This window comes from Phragmites australis, chromosome 19 (genome assembly GCF_958298935.1).
Source record: "Phragmites australis chromosome 19, lpPhrAust1.1, whole genome shotgun sequence".
Taxonomy (NCBI): Eukaryota; Viridiplantae; Streptophyta; class Magnoliopsida; order Poales; family Poaceae; genus Phragmites; species Phragmites australis.
The window spans coordinates 2,180,885-2,203,072 of record NC_084939.1 but is presented as its reverse complement, the minus strand read 5'-3'; the positions used below and the strand labels follow the sequence as shown (position 1 = coordinate 2,203,072).

The 22,188-nt window shown below is 42.6% G+C and overlaps 2 protein-coding genes and 1 pseudogene across 2 annotated transcripts; 1 reads left to right on the top strand and 2 right to left on the bottom strand.

Annotated features, from left to right (window-relative positions):
* Nucleotides 1-1,082: 1,082 nt before the first annotated feature.
* Nucleotides 1,083-5,848, bottom strand: LOC133900537 (GRF1-interacting factor 2-like). Its single transcript, XM_062341710.1, has 4 exons — nt 5,630-5,848; nt 3,124-3,200; nt 1,820-1,913; nt 1,083-1,741 (listed from the first exon to the last, which is right to left on the bottom strand). Exons 1-4 carry the CDS (start codon nt 5,720-5,722, stop codon nt 1,379-1,381), a joined length of 627 nt encoding a protein of 208 aa, XP_062197694.1. The 5' UTR covers nt 5,723-5,848; the 3' UTR covers nt 1,083-1,378.
* A 6,683-nt stretch (nt 5,849-12,531) lies between these two features.
* On the bottom strand, nt 12,532-17,270 carry LOC133900601 (proteasome subunit alpha type-5-like). The gene is made up of 9 exons (XM_062341796.1): nt 17,067-17,270; nt 16,882-16,963; nt 16,364-16,444; nt 15,883-15,996; nt 15,701-15,802; nt 15,025-15,083; nt 13,430-13,532; nt 12,998-13,063; nt 12,532-12,912 (listed from the first exon to the last, which is right to left on the bottom strand). Exons 1-9 carry the CDS (start codon nt 17,078-17,080, stop codon nt 12,820-12,822), a joined length of 714 nt encoding a protein of 237 aa, XP_062197780.1. The 5' UTR covers nt 17,081-17,270; the 3' UTR covers nt 12,532-12,819.
* Nucleotides 17,271-18,270: 1,000 nt separating this feature from the next.
* Nucleotides 18,271-22,188, top strand: LOC133900452 (DNA repair protein RAD51 homolog A-like; annotated as a pseudogene).

Sequence of the window (22,188 nt, the reverse complement as noted above, 5' to 3'; positions counted from 1 at the left end):
TGTGTAATAAGATAGTGTTTGGTTGGAGAATTTGTAACGTAAACCAATTACAGTGTTAACCAATTATGTTAAATCCTGTTTGTTTCAGTGGGGCTGCAATCAGATCCCGTGTAATCGGATAACATCGCTATACAAATTCAATTCTGCTCATAATTAGGCGTAATCAGAATTTGTTGCCGCTCCATCTTCATTTCATTTCCACCTGCTCGTGATTCATCTGCATTTCTCTACTTGCTGGTGGCTGCCTCGCCACCCTCCCCTTCCGTGCAGTGGCAATGGCCTCCGCCTACACGCCCGGCGGAGCCGAGAAGTTCGCGCTTGACGATGCGAAGACTCTTGCGCCTGGTGACTTGGAGATTCTCAGCATTGGCCCCTCCAAGTTCGACTGCATATGCTCCCTCACCGAGCGGGACGGCATCAAGCCATTTCAAGATGAGGAGCCAGGCTTCATGGCCCTCAGCGTTAGCGGAGGTGACTAGGGACTAGTTAATTTTCCCTTTCCCTTCTGAGCTTGCATGTACTATGTGACATTTGATATGAAATGCTCGTCGATTTCTTGCTTTTGGTTCGAGAAAGTTTGCGCCTTTGCGCCAAATTGATGGGAATTATCAAGTTTTTCCTTTCTTTTTCCAGGATTTTGGGTTGCTTCTACACTATTGTACTGTTAGCTCAGGCTCCGTCTGTTACCGTTACAGGGGCCAACCAAACAAACCATGTATTTTAGCTCAAACCGTTTACGTTAACACTGATTTTCCATTCCCTTTACGTTTGTGTTTACTTAGTCCAACTAAATACTACCTAAGTTTTTAGGTATTAGGTATTTTTAGACAACTACTGTAATTGTGGTAAGTTGTACTTTTTTTACTAACTTTGATACACTTGTGATTAAAAATTTATTAGCCATACTTTTTATAACAAATCACACTTAGCTAACCTTGGACAAAACAAACTTTTTATAACAAGCGACACTTAACTAATTTTAAACCAAATAGGCCATGTTACATGATGTTTTTCTGATGTAAAGTTCTTTCGTAGTAAAGAGATGAGTCAGATATGAATTGTCCAGAAAAAACGATCACCTGTTGAAGCAAATATTAACTGAACACATCGTATTAGCCGACAAACATTAGTAAAATCCACTAGGACAATAGGCTGGTGAGTTATTCCATAATGGCTACAATAATGTGGAACAGGATAATAACCTCGGGCAGATTATATCGTCATCAATCTAAACTTTGTTCTGCAGATCCATAGGACAGGTCCTCTAAACCACACTAAACTGGTAACGACTGCTAGTTGTCATTCCCGAGCAGAGTGGCTTTCCTTTCTTTTCGTTGCTAGTATACAAGGCATTATTCACCCTAACAGGCTACCTGACTTAGGATTTCTCCGCTACATCGCCACCTGCCTCTTTATCCGCTCCAGTTGCGCCTTTATGGCTCTCAGTGCCAGAAGGCTCTGAGCTCACCCCAGCTGCTGCATCCTGCTTGCCTCCTCGACCGTCAGTTGGGACCGGCGTCGACTGCTGTAGGGCTGCTGCCTGCATAGGCTGCATGCCGTTGACGTTAGCTGGTCTCATGACCATCTGCCCAGGGAAAGGAAGAGCTTTGGCTTGCTGCTGATGAAGCTGCTGTTGCTGCTGCTCTTGCATCTGCTGCGGGGTTAATGGGGTTCTTGGAGGGAACATCGGTACCTGTGACATGTAATGCCCTGCACCTGGCACTATACCAGGCTGCATCATCTGTTTGCAAACAAATAAAAATTTAGGTGAATGCAACAAAAGGAGGGGCTCATGGTACAAACTCGAACACGAACTAACCTGAGGGCGACTTGCAGGGTTCTGAGGTGGTTGGGGTTGGGCATCTGCGATCGCAGCTAGATACAAGAGATTATTTTGAAGCTGAGCTTGATACCTAAAAGATCAGAGCATGATACTGTTATCCAAAATGCATTGCCATCGATACATATCAATTTAGAAGATAGAAATTACATAGGCAGGTCAATCATGAACAAGATTTAGTTATAGTGCATGAAGACAATACAGAATAGAAACGTGCCATGTATCCTTCTAAAGTTTTTGTGCATCAAGAAGGTATTGATTAGGAATGCGCATGTATCCTGCTCAACTGACAGCTGAAACTAGTATGGCAAAATGACGGCAAAATGATGTAACACACGAATGGATCAGAATTTCAGACAGCCTACAGTTAACCTAAGTCAGACAGCCTTATCAATTGACAGATGAAACTAGTACAGCAAAATGAGGTACCTCATGAATGGATCATAATTTCAGACAGCCTACAAGAAACTAATCCATATGAAATTTCAAGAATTTTTATTGTGGATGCTGACAGTCATAGTAGGATCACAGTAGGTAATTCAGACGACCAAAACTAGACTGAAACATATCATACAATAAAGAATCCAAGTAATGCAACATTTTAACTCCACAAGGCTAATAACACTTTAGAAGCTACAACTATATATGAATAGATCACAAATCACTCTTCTATCTAAGCATATCAGGGCAATCATTAATCCTGAGACTTAACAGAATATGATCAGATGACTACGAGCGATGCTTGATTGAAAGATACTCCAAAACATTGTACATGAATCGGATTATTATGCAAGTTAGGTTGTATTGTACTCCACTACTCATACAGTACTATCTTTACAAAGTAATTCTATTGTCAATTTGTCACAAGCTCACAACTTTTACAACTGAACCATTTTCAACAAATCTATTTCATTAAATGTAAAATATGAGCCAAGATTTATGAAGCTCATAAAAATTGCTTCGATAAAGGGAAAAAAGTTGCTGGTGATATCCACATCTTAAGGCTCATGAATTTGCACACTCCAATGGGGAAAAGTGATATATTGTAATGCCATGAAACCAAAACCCACCCAAAATACAATCTAATATTCACAAATAACTGCAGTTCAGCTTCTTCTAAATGAAACAAACTGCAATTCTGCTTCTTCTAGATGAAGCAAAATGAAACGATCAACATATAAATTAAAGGTTCATCATTGTGAGGCTAGTAAAACCAATGAAAAGCATTTCATGCAGTAACTGTGAACAGTAAAATTAGTAATATAGTTCAGGAAGATACTGACTGAGCACATTCAGCCAACTTTCCTAAGTTCTGATTTTCCAGGATGGCCAAAATAAGTTGCTTATTTTCATCCAAATACTGCAAAAGACATTCAGTTAGTGTTGGTAAACAGTAATAAGAAGTTAATGATGGCATACACTATAGTGTTGGGCTTATGCATAGTCATGAAGCAATCCATTTACCTTCTCTGTGTAAGAATTATGGAAGCGGTTTTGTTCACAAAAAACTTCTGATTCTTGATTTATTCATTTTACCATGCAGATACGGTTGGCTTCTTGAAAGCCAAGCATAATTGTATCTTAATGCTGACCATTTGGTAGTGAGTTTCAGACACCAACGCATTGTAGAGAATAGTAGACAAAAGCATCCCAGAGAAGAATGCAACCTGCATCTACGATAGCTAATGTATTTCATGATTTTGTATGGCGCAGACCATATCACTTGCAAGCCATCCAAATAATTCAGTTATGGCTGCAGCATATGCACCTAATGTAGCCGGTAGCCCCAAAGAATCATTAGCCATGACTCGCACATCTACCAATGAAGAGCACCATGTATCAGTGAGGTGAGTAGCCCCAGCCATGGGGAAGACGGTAGAGCACTGGTGAGCGACAACCTTAACTGTTGAGCTAAGTACACCAATCTCTGCCATATGGCAAACAACCACGAGTCGGCGAGTGCCATACTGCCATCACATGGCAGCTAGACATGTCGCAGCTAGTCACCAAAACGCCATAGGGCCCAAGCCACATTATTGGTGGATGGGTGACTGTCAAAGCTGATCTTATGCCAGCACGCCACATTCCATGGCAGAGAGGCATGGGTGGTCCAACAGTGGTTAAGCACAGTTGACGGACCGAGCATTGCTGGACAATGATCGACCGACGACCGTGCAAGGATTGGTAAAAAAGGCAGTGGTTAAGCACGGTTGACGTACCAAGCATTGCTGGACAATGATCAGCCGACGAGGCAGTGGTTAAGCATGGTTGATGGACCGAGCATTGCTGGACAATGATTGACTGACGACCGTGCAAGGATTAGTAAAAAAGGGAAATTTGCTAAAACCCACCTACAAATATGGGGGTTTGTCAAAACGCCTCTACAGCTTCCCGTGTTCTCTTCCTTGGTGTCAAACACTTCCCTTAAGGCCATCTGACCGCATGACATGCTGTTTGTCTGGCTTCTGAAGTGGCACGGTGATTTCCAGCATGACTTTTAGCACCTCTGGTATCATGTATTCTGACCTAGAACTCCATTATTTTCACTCTCTACTCGCACACTTTTGGTGTTCATCTTAAAGCATGCACACAAAGTTTCAGGTCGAATTGAAGGGTACCAAAACACCGGAAGTCACACTACAAGTGACCACATCACGACCGAAGGCACGCAAGCAGCATGCCATGATTATAACGTCCTTTAAGCGTATTTGACACCTAGAAAGAGAATCAGGTGTTATACTAGCAAAACAGAAGTAGTTTTTTCTTTGACATACCCCCAAAAGGCAGATGGGTTTTTTGCAAATTTCCCTAGCAAAAATGCCTGCAGGCTGGCAAGCTATGCTGCATGGCAGAGCACCAAGGGCCGGTCAGCTGCCACACCACAGGGCACCAGCAAACACAGGCTGACAAGCTGTACCGCATGGTGTAGGGCTGGCCAGTGGCCACATTTAGCCAGAGAGATGCACATAATTGTACGAAAGCTGATGGCATCCCATGGCCTATGCCAAAAATTCAAAATTGATACTTGAATGGCACATGACAGTGCCACTGCACATTTGGCCTTCGCCAAAAAGTACAAATATAGCCAGAGAGTAGATGTCTCTGAACACAAACAAGCAAGCCACATTCCATGGCAAAGAGCCATGGTCTAAAAATAGTAGCACGGCCAACTTGGTAAGCATTGGCTGATTGTGGCTATCAACCAACAAGGTGAGCATTAGTAGCAATGAGCATGCCGCGTGGCAGGAGCCACAGGCTGCTGTGGCAGCCAGAGCGTGGTGCGGTGCCACACAGCAAATGTGTGAAAAAATGCACCACTGATAGCAGCCACAGAGCATGTTCGTCGCATTCAGCCCGACATGACAGGGGCCTCAGGCAGGCAAGATACAATACAGCTCGTATTGAGCCAGCGAGATGCCAGTGTTATCGGCCGATGACCTTAAGCCAAAAGTTCAAACCTTTTGAACTATCAAGCTACCCTCCTATCATCGTATACGCCTACAACTCCATCTCCACTCCTCCTATTCTGCTCCAAGTCACCCTCGATTGCACGCACGATTCTCCAACCACCCAAGACGCTCACCAACCAACCATCACTCATCGGTTAATCGGACCACCCAACCAATTAATCCGCAATCACCCGAAAAACAAGCAAAGAACAGGAACGCCCAGCCAACCTTCCCCAACCCAACGTCACGAAAAGATCCAACCTTTGGCCGAACCATCCCCCAAAGGAGGCAACTTTCCGCGAGCGCAGCAAACACTAGCAAGAAGGGGGGCGGCTCGCACCTTTTGGATCTGCTCGGTGGTGATGCCGGCCGCCGGGGGCGCCGCCGCCGCGGTGCCGCCCGGCGGCATGGGCATCTGCTGCTGCATCGCCATGGGCTGCCGGAATCGGTTGGTGGGTGGATGTATCCTCCTTCCTTCGCTTGCTATTCGATGTTTCTGGAGCTGGTGGAAGAGGGGGCGGCTTATGGTACTACCGGGAGTTGGAGGTTCAGAAAGAAATTTTGCAGCAGAGAAAGGAAAGGGAAGGACGAGAGAGGAATTTACAGGTCTACCCTCGCCCGTCAAAAATAAGACAATGTGTCCCTCACAGGGCAAGGGAAGGATCAATAGTTGGGTAAAACTATCCAAAAGCATGGTGTGTAAATTTCATTAACAATTTAAAACATACTAGAACAATAGCATTAACAATTTAATCTGCATTCTAAAACAAATTATGGTATTCAGACTCTCGTAAAACATACTAGAAGGTTACCATTTGGTCGTATTCAAACTTCAACGATATTGTAAATTTTCCTCTGATTCTCTTGCCAAAGCATGGTTTGTCCCTCACTACATAATACTATCATGAAGCAAAAAAACTTACTCTTTTCAAACCATCACGCCTAAAAGTTTAATGGGTGGGTAAAGTTCAATTATTTTAGTTTTTACCATAGAAAAACCGTCTATTTACCATGGTATTCGCATAACATAAATTTATTTGGAGATAAACAGTCGAACGAGTGTTAAAGACATGAATTATGAGCTTGACAGGTAACCATTATTCAGGCAATCCATTGAAAAAAATCGTAGCTTTCATGGCCTATCTAGCAAATTCTGAATAATCAGGTCAGTACACAGGGTTAAAAAAACCATCGGTAACCACTCAAAAATTGCGGTTACCGACCTTCCCGGTCCGGTCCGATTTCAAAAACCGCTCGGTAACCGAAATTTGAATTCAAAAAATTCGAAAAAAAAAAATCAAAAAAATCTTTAAAAAAACTAGACATAATTCTAAGAACTTATGTGAAATTTTTTTTCAAAAATAATGTCGTTTGCATCATATTCTATAGGGAGAAAGTTTGAAAAAAATGAAAAAAATTGAAGCGCGCGGCTCAATTATTAACTCACGTTAAGGAAAAGTGTAACATGCAAACACATATTTTTCTTGTATAAAACGTATTTTAAGAGAATCTTTAAAATTGATTTCACTTTATTTAGAGTTTTATTAAATTCTCTATGATTTTTACAAAGTTCACAAGCATAAAGTGAATATGTTAAGAAACATCACTGTAATTAATTTTTTCATGTCTACTATTATTTTTTCTACGTAAATCATAATATAAATAAGCTAATGAAAGTTGTTTCACTAATTTTTAAGGTGTGATGGGTCAGTTATGAATTAATCTAGTCGCAACACATTTACACAATCATGCATGTTACAATAACTAATTCATGAGTTCATATATTTTTAAAAGATATAGGATCATGTAAGAAGACTAACAAAATTAGTTTCATGATTTTTGGATTAGCAAAGAGTAAACTATGCATTTACCTTGGTTTAACAAATAAAATTTCTCACAGAAAATTTTGAACTTTTTTATGAGTATAAATACTTTTATCATGTAGATCATGTTACAAGGAAGCCAACAAAATTTGTTTCACTTGATTTGAAGCTCGGATGAATTAGTTATTGATTTTACAAGATTGAACCATTTTTTAGGTTTTTTGTTGAATTGCGCTGAAATTCGATAAAACCGCTCGATAAATCGAGAAAACCGAGCGGTTACCGACCCAAACCGCTCGGTAACCGACCGAATCAAAAATGCGAGAAAATCGCTCGGTAACCGACCCAAACCGCTCGGTTACCGAGAGAGCAAAAACATGATTTTTTCGCAAAAATTTAAAATTTGCCGAATGAATTTTCTCCGAATTTTTTTGAATTTTTGACTGGTAATCGCGGTTATCGCGTATTTTCGGTTACCGCCGGAGCTCGGTAACGGTAAATGGAACCGTGTCAGTACGTAGTAGCTAGCGTGAAACCCCCTTGTTTTTACTGTTCTTCTCATGGATGGAAAAATTCTGAGAGAGAGAAATGTAGAAAATGGAAGGGGCAAACCTGTCTTTTTCCAGCTACATGGTTACGGGTGGCAGTTAGGCACCGTTGACTGTTGAGTGATGGATGGAGTACAGAATGGACAGGCACTGTCCTGGTGTGCGTGCGCGACAGTGATGAGCAGCGCACACTTATTTTAGGAAGCCAGTACGCAAAACCCGTGTCTGCATGTCAAGCGCGGTGAAAGGTATGTCACGCCTTTTCGTTCCTCCTCGCTCTCTAGCTCTCTTTTTGTTCGGCTTGAAAGCAGAGAGCGAGCGAGAGTAACATTATCTCTAATTATTTTCTCTTTATTTTATTCTGTTTATTTTTTTATCTTTAACAGATTCTTTTTAATGTATTTGTAAAGGAAAAAAATTATTCTGTCCTGACAGAATGATCTTAGTAATCTATTCGTGAAGGGAACTATAAAGGAAAACTATCGTAATATTAAAGGGAATGAAAATCCGTTCGCGGAGAGATTCTGATCACAAAAGGAAATCCATTAGACATGATCTAAAGTTTATGATGGCTTTGAAGGCAAATGATGGGATGTAAAGTTATTTGTGATCTAGAGGGTATAGAACTCCAATATCTTATGTCATGTTTGAAATTGTTTGTTCATCTTATTCGAGAAATATAGGACTTGTTAAAAGTTAGGGTTACAAATATCGTCGGTAACTGCTCGTTTATCGTGGTTACTGGACGATTCGGTCCGTACCGCTTTTATAAACCGAGCGGTTACCGATCAAACTCAAATTTAAAATTCAAAAAAATTCAAAAATTTGACAAAATTTGGTCAGTTTCTATCGAGTTCCACTGAATTAATGTGCGGTTACCGCTATAACCACGGTTACCACCGCCGAGCAATTTTCGAAGGTAAAACGCATTTATAAACCTTGTTAAAAGCTACGAATTTCACAGAGACTGTACATAGAACTTATAGGTAGACTTGTTGAATTCCCTAAGGAATTGAGAAATTTTCCCTTGTCTATACAGAGTGTGTATGCTGATTTATAAATAGGCCATTTGCATATTGGTCCTAACTTTGGTTTCTAATTGTTTGTCTGTCCTTGTTTTTTCACTTTGAACCATTGCCCCTACCTTTTCAAATTGAGCACTCTCCGTTGCAACGCAGTACTAACACGGTTAAAATATCTTAGAAGGCGCAACTGATCTCACCTTTCTCTGTTTCTCTCTCTTCTCTGTACACATGAAACGACAATTTTGGATACCAATTCACAATTTTTGCAACTCAATTTATCCATCCACATGAACATAAACCTTTTTTTATAAAAAATTACACGAACATGAACACCTTTCACACGATGTCATTAAGGTCACACATTTGGTGAGAGCAAGAGGGAAGGGAGGCTAGAGGGGTCGCGCCTATCTGGACGTGGTTTTTGTTCTAAGATCATCTCTAATCATATTTTCTTTATTTCGTTCTTTTTTTGATTCTTTTATCTGTTCTCATTTATTTTATTTTTTCTTATCTTCAACTATTTTTTTTATGAAGGGAAAAAAAGATAATCCTATTATGAAGGAAATAACATTAAAAAAAAATTTATGACGGAAATCGTAAAAAAAATTATTATAATACTGAAAGAAACGAAAATCTCTTTAGAATGGATTTTGGTCTCTAACGACAATCATTTGGATGGTCTCCACGTCGGAGAGGCGGTAAGCTCGGAGAAGCTGTCGCCATTACCGTTCTCCTCATCCACCTAACTGTTTGCTCCAGAAATGTAAATTCACAACCGGATGAGCAGGCATTTGACTTGTTCGTCTATCAAGTTCTCAAGACGTGGTTTACAATCTGACGGGTCATAAGACAACATTGCATTGAGGCAAGAAGTGGATCATAAAATCACGAATTACTGCTGGTCCCGTGTGTCAGTGTCATGTGATGCCCAGCAGCTGTGTTTTAAAGTGCATGCATGCATGCACTTTGCTTTGAAGAAAGAAAGATTCTTGCTGACACCAGGTGCCGTCACGCATAGCAGAATATATAGGTAGCTGGGCCGCACAAGTTACCTACTACTCCTGTCCACTGCACTCACTGACAGTGCCAGTGACCGTGCCAGCAAAATACTGTAGCCATCAAAATGCTACTCCAAAATTTCTTGTTCCCCTAAATGATCAATAAACTCCTGCACATGAACTTGTCCATTCCTGCATATATCTGACAAGAAGCATCTCTATTTTGTTTTGCATCAAAATGCTACCGATCACTAACCTCAGATTGCAGACCCAATGGAAACCTCCAACCTCTGATATTTGTGTGCTTTCTATCATCCTGAATCGGGCCATGGAGGTTGCCAGGTTGGGGTTTCTTTGTCAGAGATGAAGATGGGGGCTACTGTGGAGGTGGTGCAGGCCAAATACAGTCAGGCCGGCGATGCGTTTCAAACTGAAGCAACAGCATGTCTCCAAGCATTGCGATTTGCGTCGGATGCAGGCATGGACAAAACCGAGCTAGAGACAGATGCCTGACATCAATCACAAGCGGGCTCTGGAAAGTTAAGAATATGATTCCTCGCGTTGCAGAGTGCTGATTAGAGAAGCAAAATTCCGGGCGACCTATCGCCCAATAGAGTTAACCCTCTGTCAAGGTGACGAGCGATCTCGAAACGGCCTTTAAACACCTATTTAGCAGAACTCTAGTTTCATTTATTTTTTGAAGCTGCGTATTCTTAACTCATAAATCTATAGAACTAGAGCATAGATATATTTAGTGTTGGTGTATCAGGAACCGGGGGTCCCCGAATTCCGAGGTCAAGCCAGCCACCCGCCACATGGCTTCATCCCGCGGAGTCCCTCCCGCAAGATGAGAAAAGATCAAGTCCCGGGAAAAGGCACTCGGGCTGCGGTCCGTGGCCCTCGAGTACCCCAGTTCCCCGATGATCCACGAAATCTAAGTACCAGGAAGAAAGTGCTCAGAAAGGTGTACGGTGGCCCCCGAGCACCCTAGTCCCCCGACGACCAGGAGAGCTAAGTACCGGGAGAAACGTGCCTAGGGCCGCCGGCGGTGGCCTCTGGGCATCCAAGTATCCTGAGGACCCACCGAAGGAAGTTCCGGGAGAGAGTGCTCGGGGCTGCGTGCAGCAGCCCCCGAGCACTCGGTTCCCTAAGGATCCGTACAAGTGTGCTCGGGAGAGAGTGTTCGCGGAGGTGAACAGTACCCCGAGCACTCGGTTCCCCGAGGACAAGAAAGGGCATTCTCGGGAGAGAGTGCTCGGGGAGGTGAACAGTACCTCCGAGCACTCGGTACCCCGATGACCCAGAAAGCCCCCTGGTGGAGGCTCCCGAGAGGCCCACTGATGAGGTGTCAGCCAGTCAAAGGCCCGAGGCCGCATTTAAAGAGCGTGCGTGACCTATCATCTCCAACTGCTCCCGCTGCGCTCGGCGTCAGTTCCTGCCACGTTCTGACAGAGAGGCGTAGGGTTATTAATTGCACGGGTCCCGTCCCGTGCCGTCCGGCCCGTCTCAGGATAACGTCATGAGGCCCCGAGGCGTTCCGTCTGCCGCGCTGCTGTGGCAGGGGAACAAGACAGGGCGGGCACGCCGGGCCGCTCTGCGGCTGCCCGGTGGGCCCTCTCCACGGCGCCCGTTGCCAGGCCATTTATGGTGATGGATGACCGGACGTGTGCAGCATTTTTCACCCCCGGTCACTTCGCACAGAGGAAATGATGACGCCCTTTCTATTTATGGTGTCTCGGAACTCATGCCCCCTTCCTCCCGTTCAGGGCACGTTGTTGCCGGCGGGTACTTAAAGCAAATATAGTTGAATGCATCCGGAAAAGGGTATGGAAAAAAGAGAGGACGTCCAAGCATAGACAATAACACAACACAAGAGAAACACGGCCGAGGAGTGAGCAGCACGAGACAGCCCGAAGAACAGAGAGCCCCAGGCTCTAGAATAGACCAACATTCTTGTAACCAGCAACATCCTTGGGGGACTTTCTCAGGACATTTATAGTATCCATACAGGAGTAGGTGTTACACCCCCGTGCGGCCCGAACTTGTCTAAATTCCGGTGCATTTACTTTTTTTTTACTAGGTCATTCCACCACCACCGGCAGTTGCATTCATTCCTATTTATTTCTCCGACGAACATACTCAGGATCATCCCCCGGTCGAATCTCTAAAAAAAAGTCTCTCGAGATCCCTGCGACTGGAGTTAATCCTCCGACAATGAGTGTTTAGGTGAACTATTTTATTTTTATTTTAATCTAAAAATAGAGACTTAAACTCTCTTACCTTAACCTACGGACTCAAAATCTGACCTGAATAGGAGCTAAAGCTCGGACACACAGAATTTAAAATGGACGCTCTACACATTCAACCCAAAAAAAGAAAAAAATGGCTGCAACTTGAAAGCCGCAAGCAGAGGATCACCCTACCAGAAAAAACAGGCCAAACACCCTATAGACTCTGAAGCCTATTTTAGAGCACAAACTGAGCCACGAGAATGAAAGCACTTGGAGCAAGCTCTAAGCTACCTTAGAGCCATCTTCTAAAGCTAAATTGGAGATGAAACTCCACAGTGGTCACCTGTCAGTGGTGCCCCCTGAACGCCTCACTCCACAGACAGGATTTGCAAGGTAGAGCGCTTCACAAAAGGCAGACAAGGCGTATGACTCGATGCGTACTTTGCTTCAAGAGACACAGCAAGTCTCACTGGCAAGTTCTTACTAAGCAATACTAGCAGAAAGCCAAAAATAATGAAGCAAAAAACACCACAAGACACCAGCACCACCATTCACGTCACCGAAAAATGCAGGCTGAAAACCAGACCGAAGTTTCCCAAGACATCACACCACGAGCATCAGCTAATTGTCATCAATTATCCAAAAACAGCGACCAAATCCGTGAAAAGCAAGTTTAATTTCTTTCCTGGTAGTACAGGTTCTCAACACTACTGAAAACAAACAACTGATTGGGCTGTGAATCAAACAATCAAAGGCAAGGAGCCCCTACCAGCGACTGTCCTTGTTGAGTTAACATAGTATGATTGAGACAACACACTAGGCAGATGCGCCCACATCAACATGTTCATACTTCTACAACGACCGTCTTTCACCGCTGATGGGAACTACAAGAGATTGGAAGTGTTTCACAGCCTTGCGATGACAGCTTCAACCTCGGCAGGGGTGTAGAGGTGGTAGTTGGGGTCAACCTTTGCGATATCAACGTTGTTTGGGGTTACCTGTTTAGGATGAGACAGAGAGCACATATTAGTGTGGTTCTACAGAGCTGAGCAATAGAATATGGAGTAGTTCGGCATGCCCTACCTTTTCTTCCATAACCTGCTTCAGGATAGAAAGGGCTATGGTCTCCGCCTCCTGGAGGGTCAGTTCCTGCACCGAGATGTCAGCAAGGCATTACTCTCGATTCTTTCATACTAAAGACATTGAAGTAATGCATACACATATACATGTATTTCAACAACAAAAAGGGGTCTATTATCATCTCATTTCACAGCCCTGTAGAACAGCGATGCAAAATCTTGTGATGTCATTTTGTGTGAGTAGCATATATAAAGCTTCTAAGCAGCATTGCAATTGATGTAATGCCCTCAGAAACTATCTTACTGCCTTTGATGCCATAGGTTGCTTGGGTCTATAAATCATCTGAGCCTTGTATGGTCCACAGGCGGCATCTCTGTAATGCTCTTTGGAATTGTACGATTGGTCAATTAGCTTAGCATGTACTGTGTAGTGTACCTTGTTGTACTGCTCCTGTAAGGAGCTATCAGCTCCTTCAGAGCCTGATCCAATTGCCTTTGCGTTGCATTGCCAAAAGGTCCCAGATGGGTCAGTGTAGTACCTGCAGCACACAGAAGGCAAACCATGAACTGTTAAAAGCAAAGTCCAGTGGTTTGTGTAAATTGATAATGACAAAAAGATTTGTCTCACAACATAGAGGGATAAAGATGCCATGATTGCAGAGTGACCAGGACATACAAAGGAAGCTGTTCCAAGTGCCTGATCTTGACAGAATATTCCAATCTCCACAGAATATTCCACTACTAAACAATAAGCCTCAACCAACATGTATACCCAATAAACTAATCAATATGTCCGGGACTTGGCTAAACATCCAATGGTAAATAAGGAACTTTTTTCCAGCACTGATCAGGAAGCAGGGAAAGAAACACTTTACTTACTTAAAAACTATACATATGGATCATATCATGAAATAAGCATATAAAACCCCACAGGGAATTATTGTTGAGCATCAAACTTTGTCTTTTCAAATATCAGTTATGGTTGATATGAGCTAAGATCCTGTCCACATACAGAATGGAAAAATAGCTTCCATCGTGAAATGTAAACGAACTAGCTAGACTAGCACGGCAGAACACTCAGTACTTAAAGATGGCAATCTTTTGTGATATCAACTCATATTGGAAAAAAAGGAACCAAATACGTGATGAAAATAGCCAGTAGGACAATCTTGGTCTTAAGTCCCATGACTTTCTGTTCTTCCCTATGTTTCTAAAAACAACAACAACAACAACACCAGCCTTTGTCCCAAGCAAGTTAGGGTAGGCTAGAGATGAAACTCACAAGATCCAACTAAAAATATGATGAGAAAACAATAATGCTAATAAATGTACTAGTAATAGTTAAAAAAAAAGTAATAACGGTGCAACGAGACTGATGCATAAGTTATGGTTCTAGCACGTAGATTGCTAACTTCCACGCGCTTCTATCCGTGGATAATTCTTTAGGGATATTCCATTCCTTCAAGTCTCTCATTATAGACTCCTCCCATGTTAGGATTGGTCAACCCCTGCCTCTTTTCACATTATCAGCGTGCCTCAGTATCCCGCTATGCACAGGTGACTCTAGAGACCTCCGTTGGATATATCAAAACCATCTAAACCGATGTTTGACAAGCTTTCCTTCAATTGGCGCTACCCCTACCCTATCACGTATATCATTATTTCGGATCACGTATACCCCTACCCTATCACGTATATCATTGTTTCAAAAAAGGTTGAAGGAATTCAAAGACTACTACATAATGACCTAGAACAAAACTGCATAGCAGACAACCATAGTTCATGGGAGCCGGGAACAAACGGTAACACTACAGCAAAGAAATATTGACCATTTAATATAAGATTACCAGTGAAATAGAATTTAACAAGGCAGTCTAGAGAAAGGCAACAAAAGCAATGACAATGCATGATAGTAGAAAGGTTTTACAGAAGAAAAAATGAAGTAAAGCAGCCCACTTAAAAAAAACATGAATTTTCGAACCAGTAGTTAAAGAAAGCCCAGTTCGGTGAGCTAAATGGATAAATACTTACAAGCTAGGTCCATTCTCATCATGACCAGCAATAAGGAGAGACACTCCAAATGGCCGTGACTGCACAAAACAAACAAGTACATCAAAACCCTACTCCATAATAAATGGGGTATGACTTTAGCACACCCCTCTATGAGCTATTTAGATGGAAATAAAACAGTAGATGGGTGATGCAGGAAACTGAGTGTGTAAATGCAGCAAAAACTAGTAGTGGACTAGTTGGCCATATCAAAATAATTGACAAATGGGAATATTTTTTACTTTTTGTAACTGAACCTTAACAAATCAATTCATGGGTCCATATTCACCATTAGGCCCTTGATAAGATAATGGTCCTCAATGAAAGAGCCAATGCAGGCAGTCTAGGTCTAGATTAACAAATTCCTCATTGTTTCATAAAATTCAGTAGTATCTGTTATCTCTTCTCCATGTAAATATTATAGGAGTAATAGAACTAACTAGAACACCTAAACCTTCTGCTAGATTCAGTTTCCTCCACAATCAAACATTTCTATACAATAAGCAGGCAACCATCAGACCACATGTAGACTGCAGCGAACAAAAATATGGGTGTTAATTCTTCTTCAAAAGAGGAAGGAAAAATGAGAGGTAGTTGCTGCTAATTAATCTTGTTTCTTGCGTTTTGCAGGTGGTATAACAACATAAATGAGGCTCACCATTGACTCTTCATCACCTTCGCCAAAGCGCAGAGCCAAGTCACAGATAGCTTGTGTGGCAGATTCTACTGTCATTGGCTCCCCATATGAGAACCGATGGTTCTGATTGTGAACATATCAAGTGAGATTACCAGGTAAATTCTCACAAACACATAAAAATTGCACATAACCCAAGAAAGTACCTGAGTCTCAACACGAGCATGTTCAACTAGCGTTCTAGCATCAGCAATAAGTCCACTCATGGCACATCCTATGTGCTCATCAATTTCCATGATTTTCTCCACACTGCTCGGTTCCTGTATAATATCAAACCAAAGAAACATTAAACTCTTTAACAATTTAAACACGATACAACCTATAGCAAGAAACCCAAAAGCTAAGTGGCGCTGCTACATCCTTTGACAAAACTATTCCTCCTATGAAACAATAAAATTGAATGAAATTTGAGATTAGAGACTGGAAATCTGAACATTGGTGTCTTCAGACTCTTGTCAATTAGAACACAAAAGATTGCAGTATAATGAGGATTGCCACCAAGGATGACTAAAAAAATGCGATTCATAGTAAATAAGTTTGGCCAGCGATGTTTCCAACTTAATATCCAAATGTACAGTTTGCGGCCACAAAATTGAACGTCACCAGCCTAACAGCAGAAACAAGTACCAGCAGTGGCGAGGTCACACGTTTCTCAACAGCGAGGACAACACCATACTTTGTCTTCAACCCGATTGCAGTCGACCCCAACTGGAAAAGCAACAGGATCAGCAACACAAACATCACTTACACAAAGTAACACACACAAAAATCCCAGAAGTAAAGGCACGGCATCACATCTCAGCTGAAGTTGACCAAGTAACGAAGGAACAGTACACGGAATCACAGACCATAAAACCTACAAAGAACCCCAACTAGTAAAATCGAGTGATCCACACTCCAGACTTCAGCACCAAACACCCATAACGCATAAATCTCAGCAATTGAGTTCATCCTAAAAAACCCAATTGCCCCTTTCAGATTTGCGCCCAAGTAACCGCCCAAACCCCACAAATCTAGCCCCGTCCTCCCAAAAAAAACCCACCATTCCGCACACCACTCGACATCGCGGCGTCTCCACTGTCCAGATTCGACGCAACACCTAACTCTTAAGCTAACGACTCGAAAAAATACAGAGAAAACCTCACCTTGATGGCCTCGATGGCGTACTCGACCTGGAACAGCCGCCCCTCCGGCGAGAAAGTGTTCACCCCGCGGTCGTACTCCGTCCTGCATCCAAGAAAACCAGCCGCGTCAGAACCCAACACGCCGCTGGATCAAGTCGAGGGTTTAGAAAAAAAATCGGAACTTTGGAGGGGAAAGAATCGGCCACCTCGTGAGAAACATCGTGGCGTCTGCGGCAGCGGATGCGAGATCGAGCAGGAACTAGGCGCCTCTCTCTCTCTCTCTCTCCTCCCTCTCCCTCTCTCTAGAGCTCGCGCTCGCTTTAGATGGCTTCGGGAGCTTCTTGCGAAGGGAGCCGGGACGACGGCGAGATGGAAACGGAGGCGGTGGCGTCACTTACGTCAGGGGCCCACCTGGCAGTCAGAAAAGGTCTAGGTTTCGTCTCGCACACCTAACTGGGCTCAATTGCGGGCCCGTCAGAAGGCCGATTTTCTGGTTCATATAGGGTCCAATAAAAAGGCTGATGCTATATTTTAACGGCTTATTTTTTTTCAACGACAGTTATGAACCGTTGAAAAATAAAAAATATCAAACGGTTCATACCATCTTTAAGACCCTCTTCAACCATAATCCATTTATTTCATTCTTTTTTTTAATTCCTATCCTCGTTCTTATTACTTTTATTTTTTCTTATCTCCAACAGCTTCCTTTTGAGTAGAATCGTGAGAAACGAGAAATAATTCCGGTCTGAATAGAATGACCTTGGGAATCTTTTCGTGACGAGAACCGTAAAGAGAAATTGTTGGAATACTGAAGGGAACGAAAATCTGTCGTGAAGAGATTCTAGGCCTTGAAAGAAAACCCTTAGAGATAGTCTAATACCCTGTCAGGCCATTTTCACTCGCTCTTGTTCTAACATCTTTCACCGATTATCCTCTGTTGTTTCGCTGCTCCGCTCTTGCACCCATCTCCTCTACCAACCTAGCTTACCGTTGATCTTTCTCTAAACCTACCACCCATTGAGAATGATTGGGATCCTCTGTAGTTGCAATTAGTAACTGCAGAAGGTTACAATAAAGTACATTAGGATTCCTTTCCAACCGTCAGATAAAAACCAACAGATCAGATTAGATGCTACATTAAATAATGAACAGTAGAAACCGTAGCTACATTATAACGAAATACTGCTGTTACAGTATATTGTCTACAGTACCACTGCAAACAACTGTTCACCACTTCACATATTACTATTTCAGCTGTTACAGTAAAATACAATCTTCTCCGCTACAGAGTATCGGGTCCCGTTGGGAAGCCGCCACCGCCAACTTCGACGCCTAAACCCCGTCAGCGCTAACCCGTGGCCTGATCGCGCCCTAAATTTGAAGCATCTCAAATTTAAGAGGTGTGCAATAAAAAAGCATTTCCGCGTACGCCTTGGCGCTCACTCCTCCCTTTCGCTTTGAACGCGCGGAAGAGAGCGGGAGAAGAGAGAGAAGTGAGGGGAGAGAGACGTGCGGCGCGGCAGGGCTCCTCTCGCTGCGAGTGGGCCCCATCATGTCGACGTCGGCGGCTGCGGCGGAGCAGCAGGAGGTGGAGCACGGGCCCTTCCCCATCGAGCAGCTCCAGGTACGGACTTGGCTCCTCTCGTCCCCCGCCGAAACCCTAGCTGGTTTCTTGTTCCCTTAAATGGCGTCAAGTTTGGGTCTTTCTTGGTGTTTGCGGTCCGCGCGTGGGGGAATCGAGATGGGCTCATCGCGATTTCGGCTTCTTTGGATGATGTGTTGGATTCTTGGCTAAAGAACGAGGGCTCTTGATTCGTTTCTTTTCCCTTGATGGAGTCCGTCAAGGTCGAGCCTTTCTTGGGTTTCTTGGAATTGGCGTCGGTTTTCGCCCGATTATGTCCGCAGTTTCGTGGTTACAAAACCTAGGTTCTTGATTCGCATCTTCCCCTAAATGGCGTCAAGATTGAGCGTTTCCTTGAATCTCCTGTTTGCTTGCAGTTGAATCGGGAAGAGTTTTTCTTTTGCGGCTGGGCCTTTTAGATTTTTTTCTTCTTCCAGATTTTTGGTTATGGAGCCCTAGGCACTTGGTTCGTCCTTGATTCATGGTGCCAAGTGCGAGCCTGTTGGAATTTCTAGTGCCTTGCAGTCCAGTTATGTTGGGGGCTTCCCGGATTTGTTTGGTCGTTTCTCCCCGAGATTGAAGAATTTGCAGTAACAGACAGTTTTTTTTTCAACGTTTATTGCATTTCTAGCAGAATTGAGATGCTGTTCTCTCAATTGGAATCGTAAGTAGGCTCTCGAGGAGATTCATGGGTACTTGCTTCGAACGTTCACTTAAAAAATGAAGCATGAAGTTACTATTCAGTATTTCTTGTGAGAAACGTTCTTCTAGTAGTTGATTTTTCTATGCTATAGCATTTCAGATGTCAGTTTCTCCCTGTGTGATCAGTTTATGAAAATGAGGAATTTGCGGCCTGAACATCATTGTCTTGTTAACTAATGAAAGACACAAATGCAATTAATTGCTTATTGGTATACTTTTCTTCAAACATTGTTTAGTGTAGATTAGCCAAGGCTGTTAGGATGGCATTTTGCAAGGTAGCTTAGGTCCTTTTTTAGCTGTAGTTATCGACTAACTCGTGGCTGTGTTTCTATTCCCTTGTTCAGTGCCATCTAAGAATTTAGGTAGCTGACTAACTAGTTTCTGTTTCTTGAAACAAACAAAAGTACATTGCTCTGTTAACATTAATTTTGTGTGTAATTTGTGGTCTAGGCATCTGGAATAGCTGCACTTGACGTGAAAAAGCTCAAAGATGCTGGTCTCCACACTGTGGAGTCTGTGGCTTACACCCCAAGGAAAGATCTTCTGCAAATCAAAGGAATTAGTGATGCTAAAGTTGACAAGATAATTGAAGCAGGCAAGTAATATGAGGCTGGAGATTCTATTGAAATTTTATCCAGGTTCTGTTGTATGGAAATTGTATTGCACAGTACTGAACTCATAAATGTCTACAAGCCTTTTGCAGCATCGAAGATAGTTCCATTGGGATTTACAAGTGCCAGCCAACTTCATGCGCAGCGGCTGGAGATTATTCAAGTTACAACTGGATCAAGAGAGCTTGATAAGATCTTGGAGGGTAATGGGCTTGTAGACCCTCCTTTTCCTGTAGAATTTGTTCTTGTGAGTTGGGATCATTTAGCATTCTTTTATGACCTGCCTTCAACAGGGGGGATAGAAACAGGATCTATCACAGAGATATATGGTGAGTTCCGCTCCGGAAAGACTCAGCTGTGTCACACCCTTTGTGTTACATGTCAGGTGAGATTTTTATCTGTCCACCTCGCTTTCCATTTCATGCCCGAATCCTTTTGTAGATGTCAAGTATGTTAATAATTTATTACAGCTTCCATTGGACCAAGGTGGTGGTGAAGGAAAGGCTCTATACATTGATGCAGAGGGTACATTCAGACCACAAAGGGTACATTGATGCAGAGGGTACATTCAGCTATCTGCAGAAGCTGACAGGTGATATCTATTTTGCAGTTATTATTTTGGATTGTAGCATAAATATTTATTGCTAATGCACATACTGGAATCTAGGTTTGGACTGAATGGTGCTGATGTGTTAGAAAATGTGGCTTATGCCAGAGCTTATAATACGGATCATCAATCCAGACTTCTGCTGGAGGCAGCTTCCATGATGATAGAGACCAGGCAAGTCCAACTTTTACTTTTGTCTTTTGAGTCTACCTCTTAACTGTACGTTACTTTGGGTGCACTGCATATATAATCATTTGGTTTACTTGATTTAGATAGGCAATCAGAAGTACTGCAGTAGCCAGTAGGTAACTAGTACTAGGTTAATGTTGATTTGGTTATCTCTCTTTGTGAATCAAAGAGGTCATGCCTTAGTTTCTGTAGTGGTCCTTTCAACCCATATAACAGTTCCATATGAAATTAAAGAATGCAAGCATCTCTTGCATTGAACTGAATATCACTACTACTTACAGCTGTAGTATTGTGAGTTTTCACTCTGTTTATTGGGCAAGAAGATCTCAGTTTTCATCATGAGACATAGCTATTTACATCAGCAACTAAAACATACTATGCTAGTATGGTTAGTCACTGACGTAATATTTAGCATAGGAAACCATGCAACAAAAGTGATTGCATACTATGGTTAGATTGTGAACAAGTAACATTATAAATGTTGCTTCACGATCTCATCATACCAGGCTATACAGACAAGTTAAAATTTGTCTTATGCCAAATTCTGTTCTATAAAAATGTTTCTTTTATCAGTTTTTATGCTGCATGCTTTTTTGCTGCATTCTTGATCATGGCCAAATTGCCAATGCCTGTTTTTATTGATTCTCAATATATGCCTTATGTAAACCAGTAATAACATACTCTTGAGCTGACTGTTGGTCAGAATTTTTGATTTGGATCTCTATATTTGCAGGTTTGCTCTCATGGTTGTAGACAGTGCCACAGCTCTATACAGAACAGATTTCTCAGGAAGAGGGGAGCTATCAGCGAGGCAAATGCATATGGCTAAGTTCTTGAGGAGCCTTCAAAAGTTAGCAGATGAGGTCAGTAAGTCAATATTCTCTTTAACCATTGAGGAATCTGAAAGTCTTTAATGTTTGATTATGGGTGAGCTTCAAGAGTCATGCTGCTTACATCAGCATTGTTATCTGAATTTGATTTGATTGATAACTGCAGTTTGGAGTTGCTGTGGTTATCACCAATCAAGTAGTAGCACAAGTGGATGGCTCTGCTATGTTTGCTGGACCACAGATCAAGCCCATTGGTGGAAACATCATGGCTCATGCTTCCACAACAAGGTGCATTGCTTTGTAATTAAATGTTTCTAATCACATATATCTATCCCAATTTCCTGTTCTGTTTGTATCCATATTTTTCTTAAATGCCAATACTGTCTATCAGGCTTGCTCTTCGCAAGGGAAGAGGGGAAGAGCGGATCTGTAAAGTAATAAGCTCTCCCTGCCTGGCTGAAGCAGAAGCAAGATTTCAGATAGTATCTGAAGGCGTCGCAGACGTCAAGGATTGAGACTATCTTTGCTAACAGGCCACATAATTTTTCATATGCATCGCTGGCCTGCTGCTCGCTGTGTCACTGCTGGATCAACTGCTGTGTTGCCCCTCCTTGATGTACAAAACACTTGCTTTCGCAGATGAGGAATGCACATCTGTGATACTGTGAGTGTCCGCAGCCTCAGCTGTTGGACAAAACGATGTATGCCCTGCATTGCATGTAACGTGACATCTGCTACAAATATTAATCAATTCCAGTTATGTGTAAA

Excerpts from the sequence above, each read along its gene's own strand:
- LOC133900537 (XM_062341710.1), bottom strand. The coding sequence starts at position 5,722 with ATGGCGATGCAGCAGCAGATGCCCATGCCGCCGGGCGGCACCGCGGCG. Across the intron at positions 1,914-3,123 it reads AAGTTGGCTGAATGTGCTCA|GTATCAAGCTCAGCTTCAAA; the intron begins GTCAGTATCTTC and ends CTGATCTTTTAG. Across the intron at positions 1,742-1,819 it reads ACCCTGCAAGTCGCCCTCAG|ATGATGCAGCCTGGTATAGT; the intron begins GTTAGTTCGTGT and ends GTTTGCAAACAG.
- LOC133900601 (XM_062341796.1), bottom strand. Across the intron at positions 16,445-16,881 it reads ACGCCATCGAGGCCATCAAG|TTGGGGTCGACTGCAATCGG; the intron begins GTGAGGTTTTCT and ends TTGCTTTTCCAG. Across the intron at positions 12,913-12,997 it reads AGCAGGTTATGGAAGAAAAG|GTAACCCCAAACAACGTTGA; the intron begins GTAGGGCATGCC and ends CATCCTAAACAG.